The 26187-nt window shown below is 51.7% G+C and overlaps 1 protein-coding gene and 1 long non-coding RNA gene across 2 annotated transcripts; both read right to left on the reverse strand.

Annotated features, from left to right (window-relative positions):
* Positions 1-7593: 7593 nt before the first annotated feature.
* Positions 7594-11587, reverse strand: LOC144951662 (cadherin-2-like). The gene is made up of 6 exons (XM_078881954.1): positions 11446-11587; positions 10229-10506; positions 9339-9473; positions 8266-8451; positions 7695-7765; positions 7594-7612 (listed from the first exon to the last, which is right to left on the reverse strand). Exons 1-6 carry the CDS (start codon positions 11585-11587, stop codon positions 7594-7596), a joined length of 831 nt encoding a protein of 276 aa, XP_078738080.1.
* A 1197-nt stretch (positions 11588-12784) lies between these two features.
* On the reverse strand, positions 12785-25690 carry LOC144951628 (uncharacterized). The gene is made up of 3 exons (XR_013640519.1): positions 25633-25690; positions 14260-14358; positions 12785-12914 (listed from the first exon to the last, which is right to left on the reverse strand). It is a non-coding gene; the product is annotated as an uncharacterized LOC144951628 (long non-coding RNA).
* Between the last annotated feature and the right edge of the window lie 497 nt (positions 25691-26187).

The raw sequence follows: 26187 nt of genomic DNA on the forward strand, positions 1-26187 counted from the left end.
CGGGAGGTGGAAGGCTCCCGGTACAGCCTATGAGGGCCGTGTTCAGAGTCGCGGCTTGGCCCTGACTGGGCCTGTAATGATTAGGCTTAGCTCAGGCTCGGCTCAGGCTCAGCTCAGGCGCAGGCTAAGCTTAGGCTCAGCGTAGGCTTGAGCCGCTCAGTTGCTTCCAAAGATGGGTGAGCGAGCGGGCGAGCGTGCTCAGCTGTGGCTAGGCTCGTGCTCAGCTCACGGATATACCGAGCACGGCTGGGACCCACGCTCAGAGCCGGCTCAAGTTGAGCACGTGGGTTTGAGCTGGCTCACTGGAATCGGGCCTGATCCATACCTGAGCCATACCTGAGCCCTACCTGTGGCCCAGCCTGAAGAGCCGGGCCGTGACCAAGAGAGTCACTGTCCCAGGGCACTTTGGAGGTGAGCGCGATACGGTGTATTGATGAGCTTGGACCTCCCATTTGTCTCTCCTAGTCAACAAGTCGCAAGCGATTTTCCTCCTCAATCGTGAGCGTCGATGCTCATCAGCCCCGCAGTGGTGGAAACTCCACGTGCCTATGGCGGGAGACCAGGTTTCTCCTTTGTTATCTTCCCCCACATATAGTGGTACTAATTGTATCGACCCCGGAAGGATGATGATGATGGTGGTGGTGGTGGTGGTGATAGGCCGAGTCCCCTTTTTGGCCGCTAAAAATTGTATTTGCGAGACTGGATGCTGTCGAGGGTCTTGGGGGTGATTGGATTGAGACAGCAGGCCAATGGGCTACACTCTCCAACGTCATCCGGGTTATATCAAAGAGAAAATTAAAACACAATCAAAACTTGCGTTGAGATACAAACAATGGCAGCGGCGTCATTACTTCTTAAAGAGGTTTGAACAGCATTAGACAACACTACCCACGCATGCAGACTCATACAAATTTAAAAGGACAAAGATTGGGTTGGGCAGTGTAAAGGGTTAGCGCACTTCGCTGCAAACACGACGGCCCGAGTTCGATTCCTGCTCACGGCCGCCAGCACTAGTGATGATTATCTGAACTGGTCCTGGGCTTCCCCGAGGTCAACTCAGCCTTAAATGAGTAGTACCTGGTGCGATGCTTGATCACCATCAGCACTGGGAAGAGAAAAGGCGGCCGGGCGTGGTGCTGGCCACCCACCCCCCCCTCGTGTGCCGTTTTGGCCTTAATAGGTGCTCGCTAAAAACACTTGCCCCTGGCAGTCTGTTAAAGGATATGGGGGGAGATTATATTCTTAGGTTTTTTCGGTAAAGTCACGTAGGTAAAAATTTTAAATTAATAAAAGTACGCTTGCTGGATACAGCAAGCGTGCTGTGACTGTTCCACCTGAAGACGGAAGCTTGTGTTGCCTCCGAAACGTCGTGATTTTTATTTTATTTTACTTTTATTAATTAAAATTTTTTACCTACGTGACTTTACCGAAAAAACCTAAGAATATGAATCCTTGCAGTCACGAAAGCTTCAAATCTGGGGGGAGATTGTTGTGTATGTGCGAGAGCGCGTGAATGTGTGATGTGAGCGAGAGTGCTCCGGCGATGTAATAACTTCACACTGTCCTGGATTTTGCCTGTGACCCAGGCACATGCGGTTGTTTAAAAAAAACAAAATGAAACTCCCATGAGGCTTGTGCGCTCGGGAGTTGGTTTTCCAAAGATAGAGCGGTACAGCGTGCGGGTTCGTGAACGCACGCGTGCGCGCGTACGAAGAGTTCGGTTTTTCGCCGGCGATTCGCGCTCCTCATCTTAAAATCAGACTTTGGACGAGCATCCCAGTTGCAGCGGTGTAGCAGGGACCTCCCGGGAAAGCATTCTTTTGACATTCTGCGGGGGGGCTCTTTTTACCTGGGCGAAGGGCACCGTCGTCACGATTATCAAAGCACGTTTTGTAAACTTTATTTAAACAATAAAACGGTAAATCTAATGAGCGAAACGAGTCCTGCGTCTTTGAGAAATCAACGGGAATATGTTTGGGGGGAGGGGGGGTGGGGGACAAGGCTTGGATGTTCCATGCACAAGCAATCGGCTGCACCGTGCGACCGGATAGTGATCGCACAGAGCATTACGCGTGGGGGTGGAGTCACGCGGTGATGTGCAATGCACCCCCCCCTCCCCTCGTTGGGTACTTTGATGGTCCTTGGGTCTCCAAACAAACGGTGAAAAGGTGGAATCGGTCGTGGAAACAAAGTTGAGGGAAGCAATTGGAAGGCGTTCAGATTTCTCATTCAGACGCTGTCTTCCCGACAGACCTGTTCTTCACCTGTGGACGGCTGCTTGCGTTGTGGCCGAAACGTCGTGAGAATTATTTTATTATGTTTTATTTTTATTATTTTATTATTTCCCTTCTACGTGACTACCGAAATAACCAAGAAGATGAATCCCTGCAGTCACGAAAGCTTTAAATCAAAACTATAAACTCTTTTTATTTTACTAGGAAAGGCCCACTGAGCTAAATGGCTCTTTTTTCAGAAGCGAGCTGGCCACATAAGATAGCTCAACGAAGTGGCTTATCGCGTGGAAATGCCTAAGCAGCCAACCAGAGGTAAAAACATCTTCCCCCCTCCAGCAAAACACTGGGCACGACCCCTCCTCTACGAAGCGTTGAGACTCACTTGCCACCGAGGCTTTCCCCAAGCAAGCGTCATCGTCATCGCCATAATAAAAACAACACGGGGGGTGGGGGGGGACCGTTATTGAAGGTGGTCCGTGATCTAATTGACTAAAACAAAACATTAGAGCAGGATGGAAGGGCGCTTTCAGGAAATCCACCTTCGCAGTGAAAAGCAACGCTACGTTCAGTGTAATTGCGTATCTCGGTCGACCCGAAACAGCTCCTTCACCTTGTGCCAGCATGCGATCCTTCCACACTTCACGTGGCCTCAAGGTACACCTAGGCTGGCACAAGTGCCGTGGTGACATCACCGCCGCTGAGTGGCACCTCCGATTGGCACGGTTGGCTACGTACGGTGCAACACGCACACATATGAATGGCGGCTCTTGTTGAATATCTGCGTGCACGTGTAGTGTAGCGGTTAGCGCGCTGCGCTATGAACCTGGCGACCCGGGTTCGATTCTCACTCACGGCCAGCACCAGTGACGATTATCTGAACCGGTCCTGGGCCTCCCCTAGGTTGACACGGCCTCAAATGAGTACCTGGTGCGGTGTGTAAACATTGCCACTGGGGAGACAAAGGCGTCCGGGCGTGGTGTTGGCCACCCAACCCCCTCGTGTGTTGTGCCGGCCTTCATAGGCACTAATAGCAGCACTTGCCCCAACAGCTCGTTGAGGCTGTACGGGGTGGGGGGGGAGTCTTTGTCCTTTTGCGTGCGTGTCTGCGTGCGTGTCTGCGTGCGTGTCTGCGTGCGTGTTTGCGTGCGTGGTCTTGCACCTCGCCCTACTATCGCATGAGGGGCGCCGAGGCGTTTGTGATGGACCAGCTCGGGCTGGACAGCGTGGGGCTGTTGACGATAGGATCCGAGGACAGCAGTTCCATCGTGATGCTCATCGGGGACGGTGGCATTGGAATCTGGGGGGGCGGCAGCAAAGTCGATGTTAACGATGACAATTGACCCTTTCATGTGAATGTTGATATCTCCTTGGCATCTCTCGAGAGTTTGGATCGCTCTCAACCGCGTTCCCAACCCCACAAGACCAAGGTGTGGTGGATATTTTTTTACGCTTACTCCCCAGCGCTCCCTGTGCAGCAAAAGGCCGCAAAAAGCCCAAGCCACGCCAGGACGGCACTGGTCTTCCACTCTGCAAACGGAACAATCGGGAAACCTGCGAGTAACGCATCGAGGCGCAAAAACATCGGGGCGCACTTCGCCAACGACTGCCCCTGATACGGGCGTGGCGCCTGCAAGCAGCTCGGTGGGCACGGTCACCGAAGGAGTGGGCGACGATCGCTGCCGCGATTCCGGGCCGAGTGATTTGCGTCGTGAAACTTTGCGGGACGTGGAGCTCTCGACGCCGATGGCGCGCAGCGGCCTCGAGCGTTCGCTCGGAACGACGTCGCGGGACCGCCTTGACGTCCGCCGGTGAGTGAAGCGGAAGGCGCGTTAGGTTTTTTTAAATTATATTTTTCAAAATGTTTTTATTATTACTTTGATATAAAACAAAAAATTTATTAGAATTTTTTTGGGCTTTTTACGGCGAGCTGGTCACCACGGCGTTAACCGGTGGGGGGGAGGGGGGGCGGCCTGCCGGATTCGGAACCGCTAGCCTCCGCGACGGGCGGCACATTCACCGCACGCCCCGACAGCAGCGTCGCCTACGAACCTTGTCCTCCTCCTTGCCGCCCTCGTCGTTGTACCGGACGAGAGATCCGCGCGGGACGCCGTCGTGAAAAACCCGCAGCGGCCTCTTGGGGCGAGGGAGCAGGAAGGCGACGAGGCCTGGGGGAGGGAGCGATGGGGGCGGATGGGGTCAGGGCCGCGGGCGGAGAGGAAGGTTCAAGTCAAAGCCAGAGGTGGATCCCGCGACTTTGAGGTCAGAGTCACCGAGCCGGCGCTGCCGGGATCCTGGGATTCCGATCCGGGTTTTTAGCCACCGCCAGTGATTAAACCGGGGTCTTACTGATGGTTGCATTGTAAGGTCGCACTCGTCACACACAAAGTGCTCGCCACAAATGAACCGCAATGCCTCGCTGATCTCGTCAAGGAGCATAAACCATCATCAGGCAAACTCCGGTCATCCTCGCAGCAGAGGCTTTGGCTAACCGTCGAACGAAAACGGTCACCGCATCGCGCGGCGCTTTCAGATGCACTTCTTGCGGCCGTCTGGAACACTCTTCCGATATTAGGAAGCCACTGCAGCTATGGACTTTTAAATCACCATCTCGATTGAAAACGCATTTCTTTAGAACTGCTTTTTGTGTTCAGTTTGTTGGCCTTCCCCCGCACCTCCGATTGGCTACGTACGGTGCGAAAGAAGTTCCACTTACGCAACATACACAACAAACTCCACACGTAGCAAGGCGCCCAGGAACCCTGTTGCTGTGAGGCCAAGGTGAGCGTCGTCAACCGCTGCACCGGCACAGCCGTCCTGACCCCACCACCCTGACCCCACCACCCTGACCCTGCCACCCTGACCCCTCCACCCTGACCCCACCACCCTGACCCCTCCACCCTGACCCCACCACCTTGACACCACCACCCTGACGTGACCGCACCTACGAGCGCCACGACGAGCAGGGAGATGATGATGGCTGCGGTGGCGCCGGCCCCCAGCCCCGGCCGCCGGACCTTAGCAGGGAAGCACGTCTCCTCCTCCTCCTCGTCGCCGTGGTATCCAGGGGGCGTCCCCCCCCAACAGCGGCACACGCGCACAGCCACGCTCCTCGCCTCCCCGTGGCCGCCCCGGTCCGCGAGCATCACGGAGAGGCGGTGAACCCCGAGCGGAGGGCCCCCGCCGCCGTAGGCGTTCACGTGGGCCTGCAGTCGCGCGCTCGTTTCTGAGAGGTGGGGGGGGGGGAGTTTCGGTCATTTGGAGGGCCGCAGTGGTGGTAGCGGTCGCGAGGGTTGAAGTGGCAACCGCCCCCCCCCCCCGCCTCCCCCCCACTTGCTCACCGTTGAGGGTCACGACCTCCCAGAGCGCGGCGGTGCCGGGGGGCTCGTCGACCAGAGAGAAGGTGAAGGGGGGCCCGTGGGCGGGCGAGTCTGCGTCGGAGGCCGTGAGGGGGAGGCCCTCGGAGGGGCGGCCCAGGCAGAGGCGCGGCGGGGAGGGCCCCGCGCGCCGCAGGGCCCCCGTGAGCACCGGGGCGTGGTCGTTCACGTCCAGGATGTGCAGCTCGACGGTGCCCGTGGCCGTGCGGGGAGGGGGTCCTGGTGGGGATGGGGGGGGGGTGGAGTGGGGGTCAAGTGGGGGTGGAGTGGGGGGGGCGGGATGTGTTGGACAATACCCGACTACCTTTGTCTCCCCAATGCTGATGTTTACACACCGCACCATCACCACCACTCCCTCTTACCACCATCGTCACCACCGTCACCACCTCCACTGTCACCACCGCTCCCTCTCACCACCTCCACCACCATCACCACCTCCACTGTAACCACCGCTCCCTCTCACCACCACCTCTACCATCTCCACCACCACCTCCATTTTCCACAACCACCTTCACCACCACCTCCACTCCCCGCCACCACCGTCACCACCACCGCCACCACCGCGGGGTCCGCGGGGTGGGACCCACCGTCCTGCAGGGCGAGCACGGTGAAGGTGTAGAGGCCGTTGTGGACGAACGGCGACTCCCGGTCGATGGCGCCGACCGTGGAGATGACGGCCGTGCGGGGGTCCACCCGGATCCAGGCCGCGGGATCGTCCCCCAGAGCGTAGCTACACCACGGCGGTAGGCGCGGAGAGAGGGACGGGACAGAGGCGGGGGAGAGACAGAGACACGGAGGTCTCAGAGGCACCCACCGCAGTCTCACAGTGAGCAGTGGCGGGGATGGGTCTTACTTTCCGGGCGCTTCCAATAAAAATAATATAATCCCACGGCAGTCTAGCGAAGGAAAGTCGGTTGGAGACACTTGATACTCGTTTGACGTTCCCAACCAACGAAAGCAGGAAACCTCACGCCATTCCGACTGGAATATGGTGGCAAGCGCTTTTAAAATGTGTGATCCCACTGGTCTTTGCTGTGAATCCCATTTTTTTTAAATCCTATAGCACACTATAACGCGTTTAAGCCCATAAAAACCCTATAACACGTTATAACACTTTTAATCCAATAAAGAATATCCTCTACGTTTGCAATGACAGTAGAGCCTAAATGAGCTGTGAGTGGATTACTGGCCACGGGAGGTAATGACAGGCAAGTTAGCCTGCAGTGCGAATGCACTAGTGGCCACGAGAGGTAATGACATGGGAGTCAGCTGTCAGTGGGAAGGGACTGGTGGCCACGGGAGGTAATGACAGGGGAGTCAGCTGTGAGTGCGAAGGGACGAGTGGCCACAGAATGTAACACATAACGCTTTTCGTCCTATTGAAAAATCCTATAACACCCTGTAATTATTTTAATTCCACACGCAAAGAATGCTATAAGGTCAACAACGACAGAAGCACTTGGCCACGCACCATTCCAACTGGATCAGAGGAGACATCCCATTAGCTACAGAAGTTCTTCGTCTTCTTTCATAGACGTCCAGTTTAGAAAGTTATGGAAAACCTCTTCCTCCCCCCACCTCCTTTCCCCCCACGTCCTCCCCCCAACCTCTCTCCCACCTCCTCCTCTCCTCTCCCCACCTCCACGTCCTTCCCCTCCTGCTCCCCCTCCTCCTACTCCTCCTCCCTCACCTCCTCCACCTCCTTCTCCCCCCTCCTCCCCATTCTCCACCTCCTACTCCTCCCTCTCCTCCTCCCTCACCTCCTCCCCCTCCTCTTCCCCCCTCCTTATCCTCCCCCTCCTCCACCTCCTTCCCCTCCTGCTCCTCCTGCTCCTCCTCCCTCACCTCCTCCCCCCCTCTCCCCCCTCACCTCCCCCCACCCCCCCTCCTTCCTCACCGGATCTCTCCGCCGTGATGCTGCGAGTCGGGGTCCCGCGCTCGGAACTCCCCCAGGGCGCTGCCAGGGGCCGCCTCCTCCGGCGCGCTCAGCACCAGGAGGGGCGGCTCGAACGCGGCCCCCTCGGGCGCGTCAAGCACGCCCACCAGCACCGTGGCCGTGGAGGTCGTGGGGGGCTGCCCCGCCGACGTCACCAGAGGGGCCCGGTTTGCCACGGCGACGAGCAGCTCCAGCGAGCTCTGTCGCTCGTAGTCCAGCGGCTAACGGAGGAACGGGGGGGTGGTAGTGGGGGGCCGTCCATAAATTACGATTTTTGACCCCACCCCCCCCCCCCTTGTCACACGGCGTCACAAAAAGTCAGACCCCCCCCCCTCAAATATGACATCACAAAGCTCTGCCCCCCCCCTCCGAAAAAAAATTAAACATGCTTCAAATATGCTTTAAACTATTGTCATTGTAGTGCGTATTTAATGTGGCGCTGCACTCTGATGTTGTAGGAGAAAACATTTATTAAAAGTTTATTTAACTAAGTAGAACGTGTTGTCTATATTTATTTAAAGTTGCGCATTTTGATGTGACATCACATTTCTCAACCCCCCCCCCCCCTTGTCACACATCGTAACAAATGTCTGACCCACTCCCGCCCCCAGGTGCGTGACGTCATTTATGGACGACCCCTTAACCAATCAGAGCGCGGAGCCATCGCCCCAGGCCTTCTCGATGACTCCGTCCCAGCGACCGCGCGCGACGATCGCCCCACCTTGACGACGGAGACCACGGCGGCGTTGCTGTTGTGGTCCGTGCGGACGCCGAAACTCGCCCCGTCGTCTCCGCCCACGATGGAGTAGACGGCGCGCCAGCCGTCGGTGCCCACCTCGTCACGGTCCGAGACGAAGAGGAAGACGAGCGGGTCCGCCAGCTCGTTCTCGGCGATGCTCGCCGACACCTGCGCGGCCGGCGGTCGCGCGCGTGAGAGAGACGGCGGTGGCGTGGAAGCGGACACCACGGAGCTACCTCCGAGAAACCATTCGAGCGACCTCCAAGAAGCCCTTAGAGTGACCTCTGAGAAGCCCTTCGAGTGACCTCTGAGAAGCCCTTCGAGCGACCTCCAAGAAGCCCTTCGAGCGACCTCCAAGAAGCCCTTCGAGTGACCTCTGAGAAGCCCTTCGAGCGACCTCCGAGAAGCCCTTCGAGTGACCTCTGAGAAGCCCTTCGAGCGACCTCCAAGAAGCCCTTCGAGTGACCTCTGAGAAGCCCTTCAAGCGACATCGGCTCCGCGCGCCATGGCTCTATATGCCTGGGCTCTTGAGTTGCCCACCTGGTTAAACAAAACCAACTTGACTGCCCTCTGCCATTGCTCCAACGGCTCGGTTTTGGCTCTGGCTCAGCCTCGAACGCGCAGGCTCGGCTCAGGCTTGAGCCGCTCAGAGACTTCCAAAGACGCTCGGGCGAGCGAATGAGCGAGCGGCTCGGCTGTGGCTCGGCTCAGGCTGGGCCTAAGGTTCAGGCTCGGCTCAGGCTTGTGCCGCTCAATGGCTTCCAAATACACGCGGGTGAGCGAGTGGCTCAGCAGTGGCTCGGTTCAGGCTGTGTGTCTCTAAGCTTCAGGCTCGGCTCAGGCTTGAGCCACTCACCAGATTAAAAAAATGAAATGCACGAGTGAGTCCAGCGGCTCGGCCGTGGCTCGGCTCAGGTTGGGGGCCTCGCAGATATCCCGAGCGCGGCCGGCGGAACCCCGCGCTCATAGCCGGCCCGACGTGAGCGCGTCGCCTTGAGCCAGAGCCCAACCTGGGCCCAAGGGCGGGCGGGCGCGCTGGGTTTGCAGGTCCTCACCGTGGTGGTGATGAACGTCGGCGCGTTGTCGTTCACGTCCGCGACTCGCACCGCCAGGGTCCCGGTGCCGCTCAGGCCGCTGGGGGCCCCGTTGCAGTCCGTGGCCACCACCGTCAGCCGGAACTCGCTCACGGCCTGCGCGGCACCACGCACACGCAAACACAACGGTGGCCAGCCACCACCACCACCACCCCCGTACAGCCTCGATGGGATGCTGGGGCGAGCGCGAATTGTGTGGCAGCGCCTGTGGTGAAGGCCGGCACGGCCACACGCCAGAGGGCTTGGGTGGCCAGCGCCACGCTCTCGGCCGCCTTTGTCTCCCTAGTGGTCATGCGGCGGTTCTCAACCCATGGGGTCGGTCCCCCCAAAACCGCTTTAAAGGTGGGGGTGCGGGGGTAGTGGGGACGCTATGGCATGGCGATGATGATGACGATGATGACATTGGTGATGGGAAGTTGTGGTTGTTGTTGGATGTCAGGGTTGTTGTTGCTGCTGTGGTTCTAGGTGTTGTGGTTGTTGTTGTTGTCCCCACCCCCTTCTACCCCGACCCCCACCCACCCTCTGCTACCCCGACGCCCACCCTTTCTACCCCCACCCACCCCAATGTACCCCGACCCCCAACCACCCCCTTCTACCCAGACCCTGACCCCCACCCACCGACCCTCTGCTACCCTGACCTACACCCCTTTCTACTCCCACCCCCACCCAGCCCCTTCTACCCAGACCACCACCCACCCCCTTCTACCCAGACGCTGACCCCCACCCACCCACCCACCCCCTTCTACCCTGACCCCCACCCCTTTCTAACCCCACCCCACCCACCCCTATGTACCCCGAACCCCACCCACCCCCTTCTACCTCCACGTTCTGCAAGCTCCGATCCGACTCACTGGAGCCGGGGCCTCTCTAGAGGCTCGGAACGAATCGGAAATCGACGTTGGTGTCTGCGATGGTGGGCGGGGGGGGGGGGGTTCGGGGGTGGTGGTGGTGGTTGCCGGCACCTCTCGGTCGAGCCGCACGTTGGCTGTGACCTCCCCGGTGAGCCGGTCCACGGAGAATGCGTCGGGTGGCTGGGGCGGCTCCTGCGCTTGGAGGCGGTAGATGAGGGCCGTGTGCTCCGTGCTGGGGTCGTCCCGGTCCGAGGCCGAGAGCCTCGCCACCAGTGAGCCTACGCGGCCAACGCGGGCCACGCGGCCACATGAGGAAACAAAAATGAGGATATTTTGCTATGGGGGCGTCTGTAAATGACGTCACGTGATTTTGGACGATTTTTGACCCCCCCCTCCCTCGTCACACGGCGTCACAAAAAGTCAGAACTGCCCTAAAATATGACGTCACAAAGCTCTGCCCCCCCCACCAAAAAAAAAACATGCTTCAAATCGCTTTAAACGATTGTCACTGTAGTGCGTATTTAATGTGGCGCTGCACTCTGATGTTGTAGGAGAAAACATTTATTAAAAAGTCTATTTAATTAAGTAGAACGTGTTGTTAATATTTATTTAAAGTTTCGCATTTTGATGTGACGTCACATTTCTCAAACAAATGTCTGACCCCCCCCTCCCCTCGGTGCGTGACGTCATTTATGGACGGCCCCTATTGACATTTTGTTAAAAAAAATAAATGGCGCGTTTCATCCGCGGATCCCCGATGTGACGTCCGCACGTTCAGCTTCTCCGGCACCGGTTACGTAGCCGACCGCGCTAATCGGAGGCGCGTGGGAAGGACACCAGACGACTAAACACGACAACAAGAAGCCAGTCCTAAAGAAATGAGCTTCCAATTTAGATGTGTACCTACGTTGAACTTCTTTCGCACCGGTACGTCGCCGTCCGCGCTAATCGGAGGTGCGACGACGATGATGGCTATAACAGCAGCGGCAGTTAGGGAGCCACTATTAACGGGTTAGGGAGCCCCTATTAACCGGTTATGGAGCCCCTATTAACCGGTTAGGGAGCCCCTATTAACCGGTTATGGAGCCCCTATTAACCGGTTAGGGAGTCACTATTAACGGGTTAGGAAGCCCCTATTAACAGGTTATGGAGCCCCTATTAACTGGTTATGGAGCACCTATTAACGGGTTAGGGAGCCCATATTAACCTGCACTGACCAGGGGCACTGCCCTCCGTGACCGATGCCCGCATGGTCCCGGGGCCGAAGTCGGGGGCGTTGTCGTTGTCGTCATGAACCCTCACGGCCATCTCCGCCGCGTTCTCCACCTCGACCCCGTTGATGAGCGCGTGCACGGACATCTGACCCGTGGGAGGGGGGTGGGGGGAGGCGTGGGGGGAAGGGGCGAGGTTTGGAGGAAGTGGGGGGAGGGGGGCAGTGTCAGATTCGTAGCGTAACGCGCTAACCACTGCGCTACCGCTCCCCACACATTGACACACACACGTGGATATTCTAACTGAACTTTTTATTTGTAGATTTAAAGCTTTCGTGACTGCAGGGATTCATCTTCTTGGTTCTTTCGGTAAAGTCACGTAGAAGGGAAATAATAAAATAATAAAAATAAAACAAATAAAATAATTATTAGGACGGCTGCTTGCGTTGTGGCCGAAACGTCGTGAGAATTATTTTATTATGTTTTATTTTTATTATTTCCATTCTATGTGACTTTACCGAAAGAACCAAGAAGATCACAAGTGATAGTTCGACGAAAGTGGCTCATCACGTGGACATTTAAAGCAGCCGAATGTTGATTATTAAGTGTGGAGCGGAAAACCGGAGGACCCGGAGAAAAAAACCACGCGACCACGGGGGAGAGAGAGAGACACGCAAACTCCAAATGTACAGCAGCAGGCGTCAGGGTCGGGATCGAGCCCACGACTTCCTATATACCAGGCGAGGTAGTTAACATCTCCTAGCCACGGTGATGATGATGAGAGAGCGACACGCAAACTCCAAATATACAGCAGCAGGCGTCAGAGTCGGGATCGAGCCCACGACTTCCTGTACACCAGGCGAGGTAGTTAACATCTCCTAGCCACGGTGATGATGATGAGAGAGAGAGAGACACGCAAACTCCAAATGTACAGCAGCAGGCGTCAGGGTCGGGATCGAGCCCACGACTTCCTGTATATCAGGCGAGGTAGTTGAATTTTTCCTCACTTGATACAGTAAAATGTGCTGTGACGGTTCCACCTGAAGACGGAAGCTTGTGTTGCCTCCGAAACGTCGTGATTTTTATTTTATTTCTATTATTTTTTTATATTATTTTTTTTACCTACGTGACTTTACCGAAAAAACCTAAGAGTATGAATTCTTGCAGCCACGAAAGCTTCAAATCTAGAGTTAACAATCTCACCACGGCAGAGAGAGAGAGAGACACGCAAACTCCAAATATACAGCAGCAGGCGTCAGGGTCGGGGTCGAGCCCACGACTTCCTGTACACCAGGCGAGGTAGTTGACACACACACTCACACCTTGTATATGGCGATCTCCTCTCTGTCCAGAGCCTGACACACTTGAATGACGCCCTTGTCATTGATGGAGAAACGTCCCACGGGAGGTTCGTCTGCCCCTGGGCCTGTCAACTTGTAGCTCACCGTCCGACCTTTAACCCGGTCTGACTCAAACTTGATCGGTTGGGTTCGGCACGAACAGACAAACACACGCGCGCACACGCGTACACAGGTCAACACATACACATTGGAATGTGCATGCACACAGGTAAACGCACGCATAACAGACAGACAAAGATCCCCCGTTTAGCTCCGACAGACTTTTGGGGCAAGTGCTGTTTGGGAGTAGCACCACCTACGAAGGCCGGCACGGCACACGAGGGAGTGTTTACTACACACCGCAACAGGTACTCATTTGAGGCTGAGTCGACCTAGGGGAGGCCCAAGACCGGTTTCAGATGATCGCCACTGACGTTGGCCGTGAGCGGGAATGGAACTCGCGTCGCCAGGTTCGTAGCGCTAACCGCTGCACCACCGCTCCCCACAACACCGCCAACAACAACCACAACCGCCATTCGCCACTAAGTAGCGGCGACGTCACCACGGCGCCTGTGCCAGGCTAGGTGTACATTAAGGCCACGTGAAGTGTCGAACGCCCGCTACCAGGAGGTCACGGGACAGACCCAGCAGGTGCCATGGGTTGACTGACTGAGATGACTGGCAGATGTATCAGCTGTGCCCCCGAGTGTGCCAACTTGCTGTGTTTTAACCGCCCCGTGCTCCGCTCGTTGTTGTGAGCGTCGCTCCTCCGCCCTCCGTTGTTGCTGGAGGGCGACTGCCTCCAACTGCCCAGTAGCGTCCTTCACGAGCCTCCTCCACAGAGGCCGATCTTGACACCGCTGGTACCAGTCATCGGCAAGTCCACTCAGCTCCACATCCTCCTGTACCACATCACTCCATCTCTTCTCTAGCCCGTGCCGCGCCCGTTTAGCCCCCTCGATCCGGCCGAACAAAAGTTGTTTAGGCATGCGGTGGCTGGGCATGCGGGCTACATGACCCAGCCATCGCAGCCTTGCCTGCCGGAGGAACTCGCCGATGGGGCTTTGTCCAGAACCTTCAAGGATTTGTGAGCTCCTCACACAATCCAGCCTGCAGGTTAAACCCAGGATAGATCGCAGGCAGGCCAGCCTCAATGTTTCTAACCGGCGTAGATGTTCCATTACGGGGGGGGGGGTGACACACCAACGCCACCTACAAAGATCCCCCATATAGCCTTAACAGACTGTAGGGGCAAGTGCTGTTAGCGAGCTCCTATAAAGGCCGGAACGGTTACACGAGGGGGTGGGTGGCCAGCACCACGCCCGACCGCCTTTATCTCCCTAGTGGCAATGTTTACACACCGCACCAGGTGCTCATTTGAGGCTGAGTCGACCCACCTACACCCACACGCACACTGACTGCCAGTCATCTCACACACACGCACACACCCACACACGCACACACACACAACGACACCTACCGTTGTGACGTACGCGGGGAAGGGGCCAGGTTCGTTTTCAACAACGAACGGAGACGGCGCCTTCCAGCCTCTGCGATGCCTCTCACCTGACGCCACCAGCTGCACTCACACAGACAAAGGTCCCCCCCGCACGTAGTAGCCTCTGAAGATGCGCCAATAATACAAAGGTTCACCGGGTAGCCTTCAATGTGCTGTTGGGGCAAGTGCTGTTGGCGAGTAGCACCTATGAAGGCTGGCACGGCGCACGAGGGACTGGGTGACCATCACCACGCCCGGCCGCCTTTGTCTCCCCCGTGCTGATGTTTACACGCACGCCGCATCGGATACGCAGCTAAGGCTCAGTCAACCAGGAAGAGGTTCAAATATCCGTCACCAATGTTGGCCGCGAGCGGGAATCGAACCAAGGTCGTGCAGAGTTTGTCGCGCAGTGCGCCAACCGCTGCACCACCGCTCCCCGCACAGGCACGCAGTGATGACCCTAAGCTCAGAGTCATCTTGCCACTCTGTTAGCGCTGCTGCTTGCAGTCATTGCGCCCACAAAACTCGAGACGTGACGCCGTTGCCCAAGACGTGCACACGCGCACACGTGGGTTTATAGAAATTCAAGTTTAGTTCCGAGTTGGCTTTTGTCGAACCAGCTGAGAACTCTTAGAGTTCCCGATGAGTCCGAGGGCCGGTTGAGAGCCCCTAAGAATTTTGCATCCCCACCGTGACCTAAAGGGCCTCTCAACCCTAATCCCTATGACAAATGTCACGCGTGGATGCACGACCACAATTGGGTATGGCAGCTTCGTTGCGCTCAGTCCACCTCGTGGCGATGATACCACCACCACCACCACCTGGCCATACCACCACTTCACGCCCACGCCGTACATCACCAACAGCAGCAACAACAACAACAGCCGCGATTCGCTTTGTGCGAGGCCAGGTGAAGTGTGTGTGTAGTTGAACTTCTTTCGCACTAGCCGTGCTAACAGGAGGCCACGGGACAGACCCAGGTGCCGTGAGTTGACTGACTGAGATGACTGGCAGATGCATCACACACACACCCAACAAACACCCAACACACACACACCATAAAACACCACACACACACACCCAACACACACACACACCCAACACACACACCATAAAAACCACACACACACCCAACACACACAACACACACACACACACCCAACACACCACCACCACGTCACTGCATTAAACGCGAGCGTAGCTCATTAAATCCGTGTGGCTGTAGGGGGTGGGCGGCTACCAGCCCACGCCCCCCAATAAACCCGGTATGAGACCCCCCCACAATTACACAACGAGGGGGTGGGCAAGCCTCAGCCCGCCTGGACACAGAGTGGGGGGGGGGGGGGCGAGTCCCTGAGACCCAAATCGCCGAGCACGTGGGCGCCCAATGACAGGGGGCTGTTCGCCACCGATTTCGTGAGGGTCGCGGTTCGCATCCACCGTGGGGGCGGGGCCGCCCCGGTTAATACCGGGGGCCGCCCTGGTTAATACCACCGTTCAGACCGTTGCGGGTTTGGCCATTGTTTTGGCCGGGTGGAGTCGCGGTGAACAGTTTAAAGGAATTCATAATAGAGGTGTTTTTTTGGGTTAGATCGCGTAAATATATAATCGTGTCGTTAAACCCGCCACCACCCGACACAGCCAACTAGTGAGGGTTGTCACGTAAACAGAACGTGTCCAATTCGTCACTAGTCCAGCACTATCTTCTTGGTTCTTTCGGTAAAGTCACGTAGAAGGGAAATAATAAAATAATAATAATAATAAAACATAATAAAATATAATTCTCACGACGTTTCGGCCACAACGCAAGCAGCCGTCCTCAGGTGAAGAACAGGGCTGTCGGAAAGACTTCAGACGCTGTCTTTCCAACAGCCCTGTTTTTCACCTGAGGACGGCTGCTTGCGTTGTGGCCGAAACGTCGTGAGAATTGTATTTTATGATGTTGTATATTTATTTTTTTATTATTTCCCTTCTACGTGACTTTTACCGAAAGAACCAAGAAGATGAATCCCTGCAGTCACGAAAGCTTTAAATCGAAATTTAGTCCAACACTACACCGGTTGTGTGTTGGAGAGCCAAGCCACAACATTTACAATCCGAGTTCGACGTTTCGCCTGTAATTACAACCAGCTTCATCAGGCGGCAGCCAGATTTGTGTAGAAGTCCACCTGTTACGTTCGTTAAATAGAGGCGTCGTAGATGTGATGACAACATTTGTGCGCTCGTTCTGTGCGAAGTGGGTGGAGGGTTAATGAATCAACGCACATTATTCGAGCCCATTGATCTTGAGAATGGGTTTTTCCCCTTTCATCTGGCAACAAAACAGGTGTTTGGTTGTTAAAACACCAAAACTGAAAGCTTTTACAAGGAATCATGTCTGCATTAACCACAATGCTTTTGGTCAAAATGAAAACAAAAAAACATACTCTGATAAGATATGCATTGTCTTTGAAGCTGATTGGTCCACACGAGAGACAGCTTTCTTTTGAGCCTCGTCTCAAACGGTGTTAAAGACCAGAGGACGCCAAAAGGTGATCTTGTTTTAAGAAAATCTGTCCGCGCGTCGTCGTTGTCACAGTAGTAGCAGTAGTAGCAGGGGAGGATGAGGCTTTCGCGACCGATTTCATCCGTAATAAAGCGCAATGACGAATGTGTCGTTGGACCCGCCACCACCCGACACAGCCGGCTAGTAATGTCTGTCACGAAAACGAAAATGTGCCGATTGGTGACGGCTTCGACGCAGGTGCTGCTGCTGATACTGTGAAAATTCCGTCACAGTTCCTATGATCACTGTTTCATTGCTTTCATGGCTTTATTTTGGTGATTTCGAAAAGTGTATTGGTTTAGCCATGTTTGTTTGTTGTAGTACATAGTAGACTGATGGTCTTAATCTAAGTTGTCTTGTGGTTGTTGTTGGTTGTTTGACTTGCATCCCACTGGGATATTTGCACACAGCGTTGGTGTACGGTTTTTTCTGGAATATTTTTGCTGTCTTTTCTTGTATTTTCTGTTTGCACTCAGTCACATATTCACTTTAGGATGTTTTTTTGTTCATGTTTTTGTTTGTTGTTTGTTGCGGTTGCACCCGATTCAAGAGCCGAATGGCTCACAGGGCTATACCTAATAAATTAACTTGAACTTGAACTAATTGGGGCTACATCTGCCGGTGTTCTGACCGCACAGTGAATCGCCAAGACCTTTTCCCGAGAGGAGGACGAGGTGGGGGTGGGTGGACGAGGTAGGATGGGTGGCGGTGGTGGTGGCGGCGGTCTCTACAATAACGGACGCACATTCCCTGGCGCTCGACAGCAGCGCCGCGGGCAAAAACGCTCTGTCACAAGACGAAGGCTCGCTCCACACCCCACCGTTTGTTCAGCCCCAAGGCCTCCCGTCATAATCTCCTGTCCACCAACCTCCCCCCACTTGGCACACCCCTCCCCCCGCTCCCCGACATTTCTCCCACCTGGTAACCCCCCCTCCAACCCCCCAAGGTCATTCTTCACGAGTGACCAACAAAGCTGTCGCGGTGGCTAAGAGATGTTAACTACCTCGCCTGGTGTGCAGGAGGTCGTGGGTTCGATCCCGACCCTGACACCTGCTGCTGTATATTTGGAGTTTGCGTGTCTCTCTCATCATCTCGGTGGCTAGGAGATGTTAACTACCTCGCCTGGTATGCAGGAGGTCGTGGGTTCGATCCCGACCCTGACGCCTGCTGCTGTATATTTGGAGTTTGCGTGTCTCTCTCATCATCTCGGTGGCTAGGAGATGTTAACTACCTCGCCTGGTGTACATGAGGTCGTGGGTTCGATCCCGATCCCGACCCTGACGCCTGCTGCTGTATATTTGGAGTTTGCGTGTCTCTCTCTCATCATCATCATCATCACGGTGGCTAGGAGATGTTAACTACCTCGCCTGGTGTGCAGGAGGTCGTGGGTTCGATCCCGACCCTGACGCCTGCTGCTGTATATTTGGAGTTTGCGTGTCTCTCTCTCATCATCACGGTGGCTAGGAGATGTTAACTACCTCGCCCGGTGTGCAGGAGGTCGTGGGTTCGATCCCGACCCTGACGCCTGCTGCTGTATATTTGGAGTTTGCGTGTCTCTCTCTCTCATCATCATCATCACGGTGGCTAGGAGATGTTAACTACCTCGCCTGGTGTACAGGATGTCGTGGGTTCGGTCCCGACCCTGACGCCTGCTGCTGTATATTTGGAGTTTGCGTGTCTCTCTCTCTCATCATCATCATCATCACGGTGGCTAGGAGATGTTAACTACCTCGCCTGGTGTACAGGATGTCGTGGGTTCGGTCCCGACCCTGACGCCTGCTGCTGTATATTTGGAGTTTGCGTGTCTCTCTCTCTCATCATCATCATCACGGTGGCTAGGAGATGTTAACTACCTCGCCTGGAATACAGGAGGTCGTGGGTTTTATCCCGACTGACTGATGCCTGCTGCTGTATATTTAGAGTTTCTCTCTCTCTCTCTCTTCTCCCCTCCCCTCCCCCGTGGTCTCGTGGATTTTTTTCTAGGGTTCCTCCAAATTTTCCCTCCAACGTGCGTTTAGACCAGTCTAAAGCAGTGGCTTTTATATAAACCGGTGGTTCTTATATAAACCGGTGGTTCTCATATAAACCGGTGGTTATCATATAAACCGGTGGTTCTTATATAAACCGGTGGTTCTTATATAAACCGGTGGTTCTTATATAAACCGGTGGTTCTCATATAAACCGATGGTTCTTATACAAACCGGTGGTTCTTATATAAACCGGTGGTTCTTATATAAACCGGTGGTTCTTATATAAACCGGTGGTTCTCATATAAACCAGTGGTTCTTATATAAACCAGTGGTTCTTATATAAACCAGTGGTTCCTATATAAACCGGTGGTTCTCATATAAACCAGTGGTTCTTATATAAACCGGTGGTTCTTATATAAACTGGTGGTTCTTATATAAACCGGTGGTTCTTATATAAACCGGTGGTTCTTATATAAACCAGTGGTTCTTATATAAACCAGTGGTTCCTATATAAACTGGTGGTTCTTATACAAACCGGTGGTTCTTATATAAACCGGTGGTTCTTATATAAACCGGTGGTTCTTATATAGACCGGTGGTTCTTATATAAACTGGTGGTTCTTATATAAACCGGTGGTTCTTATACAAACTGGTGGTTGTTATATAAACCGATGGTTCTTATATAAACCGGTGGTTCTTATATAAACCGGTGGTTCTTATACAAACCGGTGGTTCTTATACAAACCGGTGGTTCCTATATAAACCGGTAGTTCTTAGAAAACCGGTGGTTCTTATATAAACTGGTGGTTCTTATATAAACCGGTGGTTCTTATATAAACCAGTGGTTCCTATATAAACCGGTGGTTCTTATACAAACCGGTGGTTCTTATATAAACCGGTGGTTCTCATATAAACCAGTGGTTCTTCTTAACCTGGGGTGAACGCATTCCCCTGTGGGTGCGAGATGCCCATTCTGGGGGTTGTGCGAGACAGGGCCAGATGATTTATGTTGTTTTTAGAAGGTAAATCATCAACATGACAAATTAAGCACGGGCACCTTCATCAAACCCTGTGTGTTTATTAGCAGTGTAAAAGTAGATATATAATTACAATTGAGAACCATAGGGGTGCACGGCTGCTGTAAAGGTTAAACACCACTGGTATAGCGTAGTAGTGTATAGCGTAGTAGTGTATAGCGTAGTAGTGTATAGCGTAGTAGTGTATAGCGTAGAAGTGTATAACGTAGTAGTGTATAGTGTAGTAGTGTATAGCGTAGTAGTGTATAGTATAGTAGTGTATAACGTAGTGTAATGTACAGTGTAATAGTGTATAGCATAGTGTAGTGTCTAGTAGTGTAGTTTAAAATGTAGTGTATAGTGTAGTGGTTACACTCACTCATCTTACACTGACTCACTCACACATCATACACTGACTCACTCACACATCATACACTGACTCACTCACACATCAAAAAATTAACTCACACAACCACTGACCCATTCACTCATCATATACTAATTCACTCATCATACACTCACTCATCATACGCTGACTCACTCACACATCATACACTCACTCACACACACTACCACTGACTCACTCACACATCATACACTGACTCACTCATCATACGCTCACTCACACATCATACACTCACTCACACTACCACTGACTCACTCACACATCATACACTGACTCACTCATCATACGCTGACTCACACAGCATACACTCACTCACACTACCACTGACTCACTCACACATGATACACTGGGAGTGTCATGCTGCCAGCTATGGCTGCAAGTTTGGTCGTACATTTCGATTTAAAGCTTTCGTGACTGCAGGGATTCATCTTCTTGGTTCTTTCGGTAAAGTCACGTAGAAGGGAAATAATAAAAATAAAACATAATAAAATAAATTTAATGACGTTTCGGCCACAACGCAAGGACGGCTGTTTGCGTTGTGGCCGAAACGTCGTGAGAATTATTTTATTACGTTTTTATTTTATTTTATTATTTCCCTTCTACGTCACTTTACCGAAAGAACCAAGAAGTTTGGTCGTACATGTTATGTATATCATTTATTGATAAATTTGAATCACAGTTCCCATGATTACTGTTGTTACATTGTTTTTATAGCTTTATTTTAGTGATTTCGAAAACATATGGTTAATCTAAATTGTCTTATGGTTGTTATTGTTTGACTTGCACCACACTGGGATTTTTGCACACAGCGTTGAAATACGGTGGGTTTTTTTGGAAGATTTGCACGTCGTCGCTTTAAGATGTTCTTTATTCATATTTTGTTTGTTGCGGTTGCACCCGACTTAAGAGCCGCATGGCTCACAGGGCTATACCTAATAAATTAAAATTGAAACTTAGTAGTGTAGTGTATAGTGTAGTGTCGTGGTGTAGTGTATAGTGTAGTGTATAGTGTAGCCGCAGTGGTTCTTAACCTGGTGTGCACGATGCGAGACATAGCCAGATTTTTTTTAGCAGGTAAATAATCGGAAACACAAATTTTGAACGGGCACGTTAAGTACAACTACTTTGTTTAATCAAACTCTATTTCAGTTTTCAGTTTCATTTATTTGGTATCGCCCTGTGAGCCATTCGGCTCTTGAATCGGGTGCAACCGCAACAAACGAAAACATGGACAAGAAACATCTTAAAGTGACTGCGTGCAAACAGAAAAGTCCAGGAAAAAACAGCAAAATCTTCCAGAAAAAAGCACCGTATATTAACGCTGTGTGCAAAAATCCCAGTGGGATGCAAGTCAAACAATAACAACCATAAGACAATTTAGATTAAAGTTATCAGTCTAACTATGTACTACAACAAACAAATATGGCTAAACCAAAACGTTTTCGAAATCACCAAAATAAAGCTATAAAAGCAATGTAACAGTGATCATAGGAACTGTGATGGAATTTTACAATAAACGATATACGTAACATGTACTACCAAACTTTGCAGCCATAGCTGGCTACATGAGTCACTCCATAACAGCAGGAGTATCAGTAGGAGTATCAATTTTTTTCAAAGCACCTTTAAGATCAGCACACTATAATCAAAACTCAAGATCCTACTTTGCAGCGGTCATCCGGAGCGAAACATTTGATTTCAGGCCACTGAATAGCAGTGGCAGCTAGGGGTGTACAACTCCTCTAGAGCAGTTTTTATTAACATTCTTACATTTTTTTACGTTTGAGAAAAAGTTAAAAACCATTGGTCTAAATTGTTTTGGCTGCTACACATTTCCACACGACGATAAGCCATTTCGCTGTGCTTTCATTTGTGGCCATGTCGCTTGTGAAATAGACCGAATGGCTCAGTGAGCTTTACCTGGTAAACTAAAAGTAATTTGTTAATAGTTAGTTAGTTAGTAACGAGGATGATGATTATGGGGGGTTTATAGCATGGTTTGGTGCGTACGGTGCGAAAGAAGTTCAACAAATGCACGTTACACTTTTTATTTATTTTTTACCAGCCTGGCCACAAATGATAAGCTGAACGAAGAAGTGGCTTATCATGTGGATATTTATAGCAGCCAAAGACATACGCCGTGCATCACCACCTGTTCAGTCTCCGATGTATAGCGGTGTTACACAAATTGAAGTTATACGCATTCATTATTGTTTGTCTGGAATTTTCATCTTTTTTGTTTACATGTATTATAATTAACGTTAAACAGACTCTGGTCAAATGTTAAACGGACGGTTTTGACGACGACATGAGAAGAGATTGGCGCGAGAAAGACGGAGAGGAAAGTGGAAACAACAAAATGTCGAAATGTCCAGTGGACACCTAACATGGATCGTGATGATGATGATCATATTATTGGGTCTTTCGGTAAAGTCACGTAGAAGGGAAACAATATGATTGCTTGTATTGCAGTCGAAACGTCGTGATAATTTTATCGTTTCATATTTTTTTTAATTTTATTGTTTCCCTTCTACGTGACTTTACCGAACGAACCAAGAATATGAATCCCTGCAGTCACGAAAGCTTTAAATCAAAAGATGATGATGATGATGTTTTTTTTTTCTCTATATCATGCATTCTCAGAAGCACAATTACGCAAGAAACCCTGGGTTCGATAATTCACCATTGCACACAATTTTTGTTCCTGGGTACTAAGTGTTATTTTTTTAAATGGCTTATCACTCAAAAGTACAGAAATAGGCTATTATTCCCGACAAACTTTGCTTTTGTGACCAGGACTTAATGTGAAGGAATGACAAAAATTCGCCCGTTTTTTCATTGAATATAGGTACATTTCGAAATTTCACTGTCCTGGTCACAAAAGCAAAGTTTGTGTGTAATAATAGCTATTTTCTGTACTTTTGAGGCATGCACAATTACTAAATAACACTTACTACCCAGAAAGAAAAAAAAACTAATTGTTACACAGTATTGACGAGGGCTCCTCCCATCACTTAAACAAAGCACTCAATGTGCCCAGAATTGGTGAAAGCCACGTCCCCCTCTCTCCACCCAGCACCCACCTCCCTCCTCCCCGAGGGGGCTGGGTCGGTGTGGCTAAATGAACGTCCTCACCTGCCAAGTGGAAAGAGATGAAAATGTCATTTCGGCGACACATATTTTTTTTTACTGCCTTAACCAAATTTAATTAAAGTCACGGTCTTCATTGCGGCTGTCAAATCAATTACTAGCCATGGAGTCAACTTTGGGGGGGACCAAATCTTCCAGGGGGTCTAGGGGTCCCCCCCCCAGAAAAAAAAATCTAAATTTGAAAACGAATTTCCTGCCTAAAATATAAAAGAATTCACTAACACGTAGGATTGACTTTTTATTAATTTGTTTCAATAATGTCTACCAGTGTATTGTATTACATTGCCTTGTTTTTTTCTTTTTTACCTTTTCTTGTTTCATTGTATGTAATGGCAGAGATTAGGGATTAATAAAGTACAACCATAACCACAATCATATAAACAGACATCTATTTTATAGCAATATATTAGGGGGGACATTCTAAGCATATTTGAAAACTTGGGGGGATGTGTCCCCTCCCCCAAATGTATATTAGAATTACGGCCTTGTATTTTGATAGTGACAAGGGATATCCCATGATACACGAGGGATCTTTGGCTTCGTTGCATACACACAGAGCGTATGGAGAGCGGAGGAGCGGCGATTCAACTCCCTGCACCATTAACCGACGATTTCCCCGAGTTCGATTCCCGAGCACGGCTTAATATGAATGGTGAGTTCAAAGATCTGAAACAGATTCCGTGCCTCCATCTAGATCAACTCGGCCTTTAAAAAAAAAAAACACAAATGCAATGCGCCGGTTGCAGCGTTGTTGAACATCGGCACGCGGGAGTTAAAATCTTTTTTATTTAATTTGAGAAAAAAAAATCTGATTTAAATTTTCAGGAGGATGTTTCGCCAACGCCGAAATTACTTTGCACGCCGTGAGTGTTGCTTTAGCTGCTGGAGGAGCGAACAGAACGAACGTAATGTTCGCTCCTCTAAACTACACTGGTCAACAACAACAAAAAAACGTTTTTTTCTGGCCTGGACTTTTGCAGCTGTTCTAGACTAATTTCGGGGGGCCGATTCCAAATCTCAGATTTGCTCTATCACATCTCATTTTTATGCTATCGACATACCCCATTTTTATTGATTTTACCCGAAATTAACTCTGTCACTTATGATTGCAAGTTGTTGCGAGTCAGTGACTGCTTTAGTGTTAAAATATGGTGCTGTATTTTTAGGATAGTCTGTTTATAATATAATTTTATGTAGATATCCACATTTATTTAATATTTTTCTGCTGCAGTTTTTATTGAAAATGCAATATTTGATATCTCAAAAACCTGATGTGATAGACAAAAACTGATGCCGGATTTGGAATCAGCACCCCAAAATCACCTTAAAACCGTTTGAATACCTTATGCCAGAAAAAGTGTGTTGACCAGAACTCTTTGGTTCTTTCGGTAAAGTCACGTAGGAAGAAAAAATATTTGATCACGACGTTTCGATCGCAACGCAAGCAGGTGGATGACGATCGCTTGCGTTGCGATCGAAACGTTCGTGATCTATTATTGTTTTCTACCCACGTGACTTTACCGAAAGAACCAAAGAGTATGGATTCCTGCAGTCACGAAAGCTTCAAATCAAGATATAAATGTGTCTTTAAACACGCCACCACCCACCACCGGCGAAAACGTCACGGTACTAGAATTGTGAATGTTGTAGTGGGTTTACTCTCCATCACAGCGGTGTGCTGAACGAGTCAATCATCGGCACGGTGTTTTTTTGTTACGTGACAAACCTTGCTGATTCACTGTGTCGGGTGGTGGCTGGTTTAACGGCACAACATTTCTATTTACGCGATCCAACCATTTATATGGGATAGAGTGAACATACAAACTCCACTCCACGCACACAGAACGTTAGACGCCCGAGTCTGGGATCGAACCCAGGTCTTGCACGGCTGTCAACCACTGACACGTGCTACGGCTACACACCAACCAGCCTCCTCCTCCTCGCGCGCCATGCCGACCTCAAATCAATAGGTGCTCGCAAACAGCACTTGCCCCGAGCACCCGTTCCGAGGCTATACGGGGCAGCTTTGACTTCGTCGCATTCGGATTGTAAATATTGCGGCTTGGCTCTTCAACACACAACCGGTGGCGCTGTACCAGTGACGAATTGGCCACGTTCTGTTTACGTGACAACCCTCACTAGTTGGCTGTGTCGGGTGGTGGTGAGTTTAACGACGCAACATTGACATATTTACGCGTTCTAACCGCCCCCCTCCCCAAAAAAATCCCCCCATGTATTATGGTGAGCCTTTGACTTGTTTGAGTCTTACCTGAGTGATGAGAGATATCGTCAGCACTCGAATCACCCGCATCCTCCGTGAAGTTCTCTGCGTCTTCTACCCAGTTGCCTCTCTCCCTCCCAGCAATAAATACCTGCACGCAGGACGCACACACACACACGCCTACCCAGACACACACACACGCCTATACACACACATGCACACACACACGCCTACACACACACGCGCACGCCTACCCAGCCACACGCGCACACACGCCTATACACACACGCACACACGCCTACACACACACACGCACGCACACACGCCTACACACACAAACACACGCACGCCCAGACACACACGCACGCTGCTACTACTTCTTATGGGGAGCGGTGGCGCAGCGGTTAGCGTTGCGCTGCGCTTGCACCAACGAACCCGCTTCTCCCCTCGTGCGCCACAGTGCCGGCCTTCATAGGTGCTGCTACTCGCTCACAGCACTTGCCCCAACAGTCCGTTCGGGCTCTACGGGGGATCTTTGTCTTTGTGTTGTGGGGAGCGGTGGCGCATCGCTTCAGCGCACTGCGCTACGAACCCGGCCACCCG

Source organism: Lampetra fluviatilis, chromosome 63, assembly GCF_964198595.1.
Source record: "Lampetra fluviatilis chromosome 63, kcLamFluv1.1, whole genome shotgun sequence".
Taxonomy (NCBI): Eukaryota; Metazoa; Chordata; class Hyperoartia; order Petromyzontiformes; family Petromyzontidae; genus Lampetra; species Lampetra fluviatilis.

Bases quoted from the DNA above. Each gene is read 5' to 3' on its own strand.
- LOC144951662 (XM_078881954.1), bottom strand. From the start codon at position 11,587: ATGTCCGTGCACGCGCTCATCAACGGGGTCGAGGTGGAGAACGCGGCG. The intron at 8,452-9,338 runs GTGAGGACCTGC...CCGGCCGCGCAG, and splicing joins CGACGTTCATCACCACCACG to GTGTCGGCGAGCATCGCCGA. The intron at 7,766-8,265 runs GTGGGGCGATCG...TTCCTCCGTTAG, and splicing joins CCGTGGTCTCCGTCGTCAAG to CCGCTGGACTACGAGCGACA.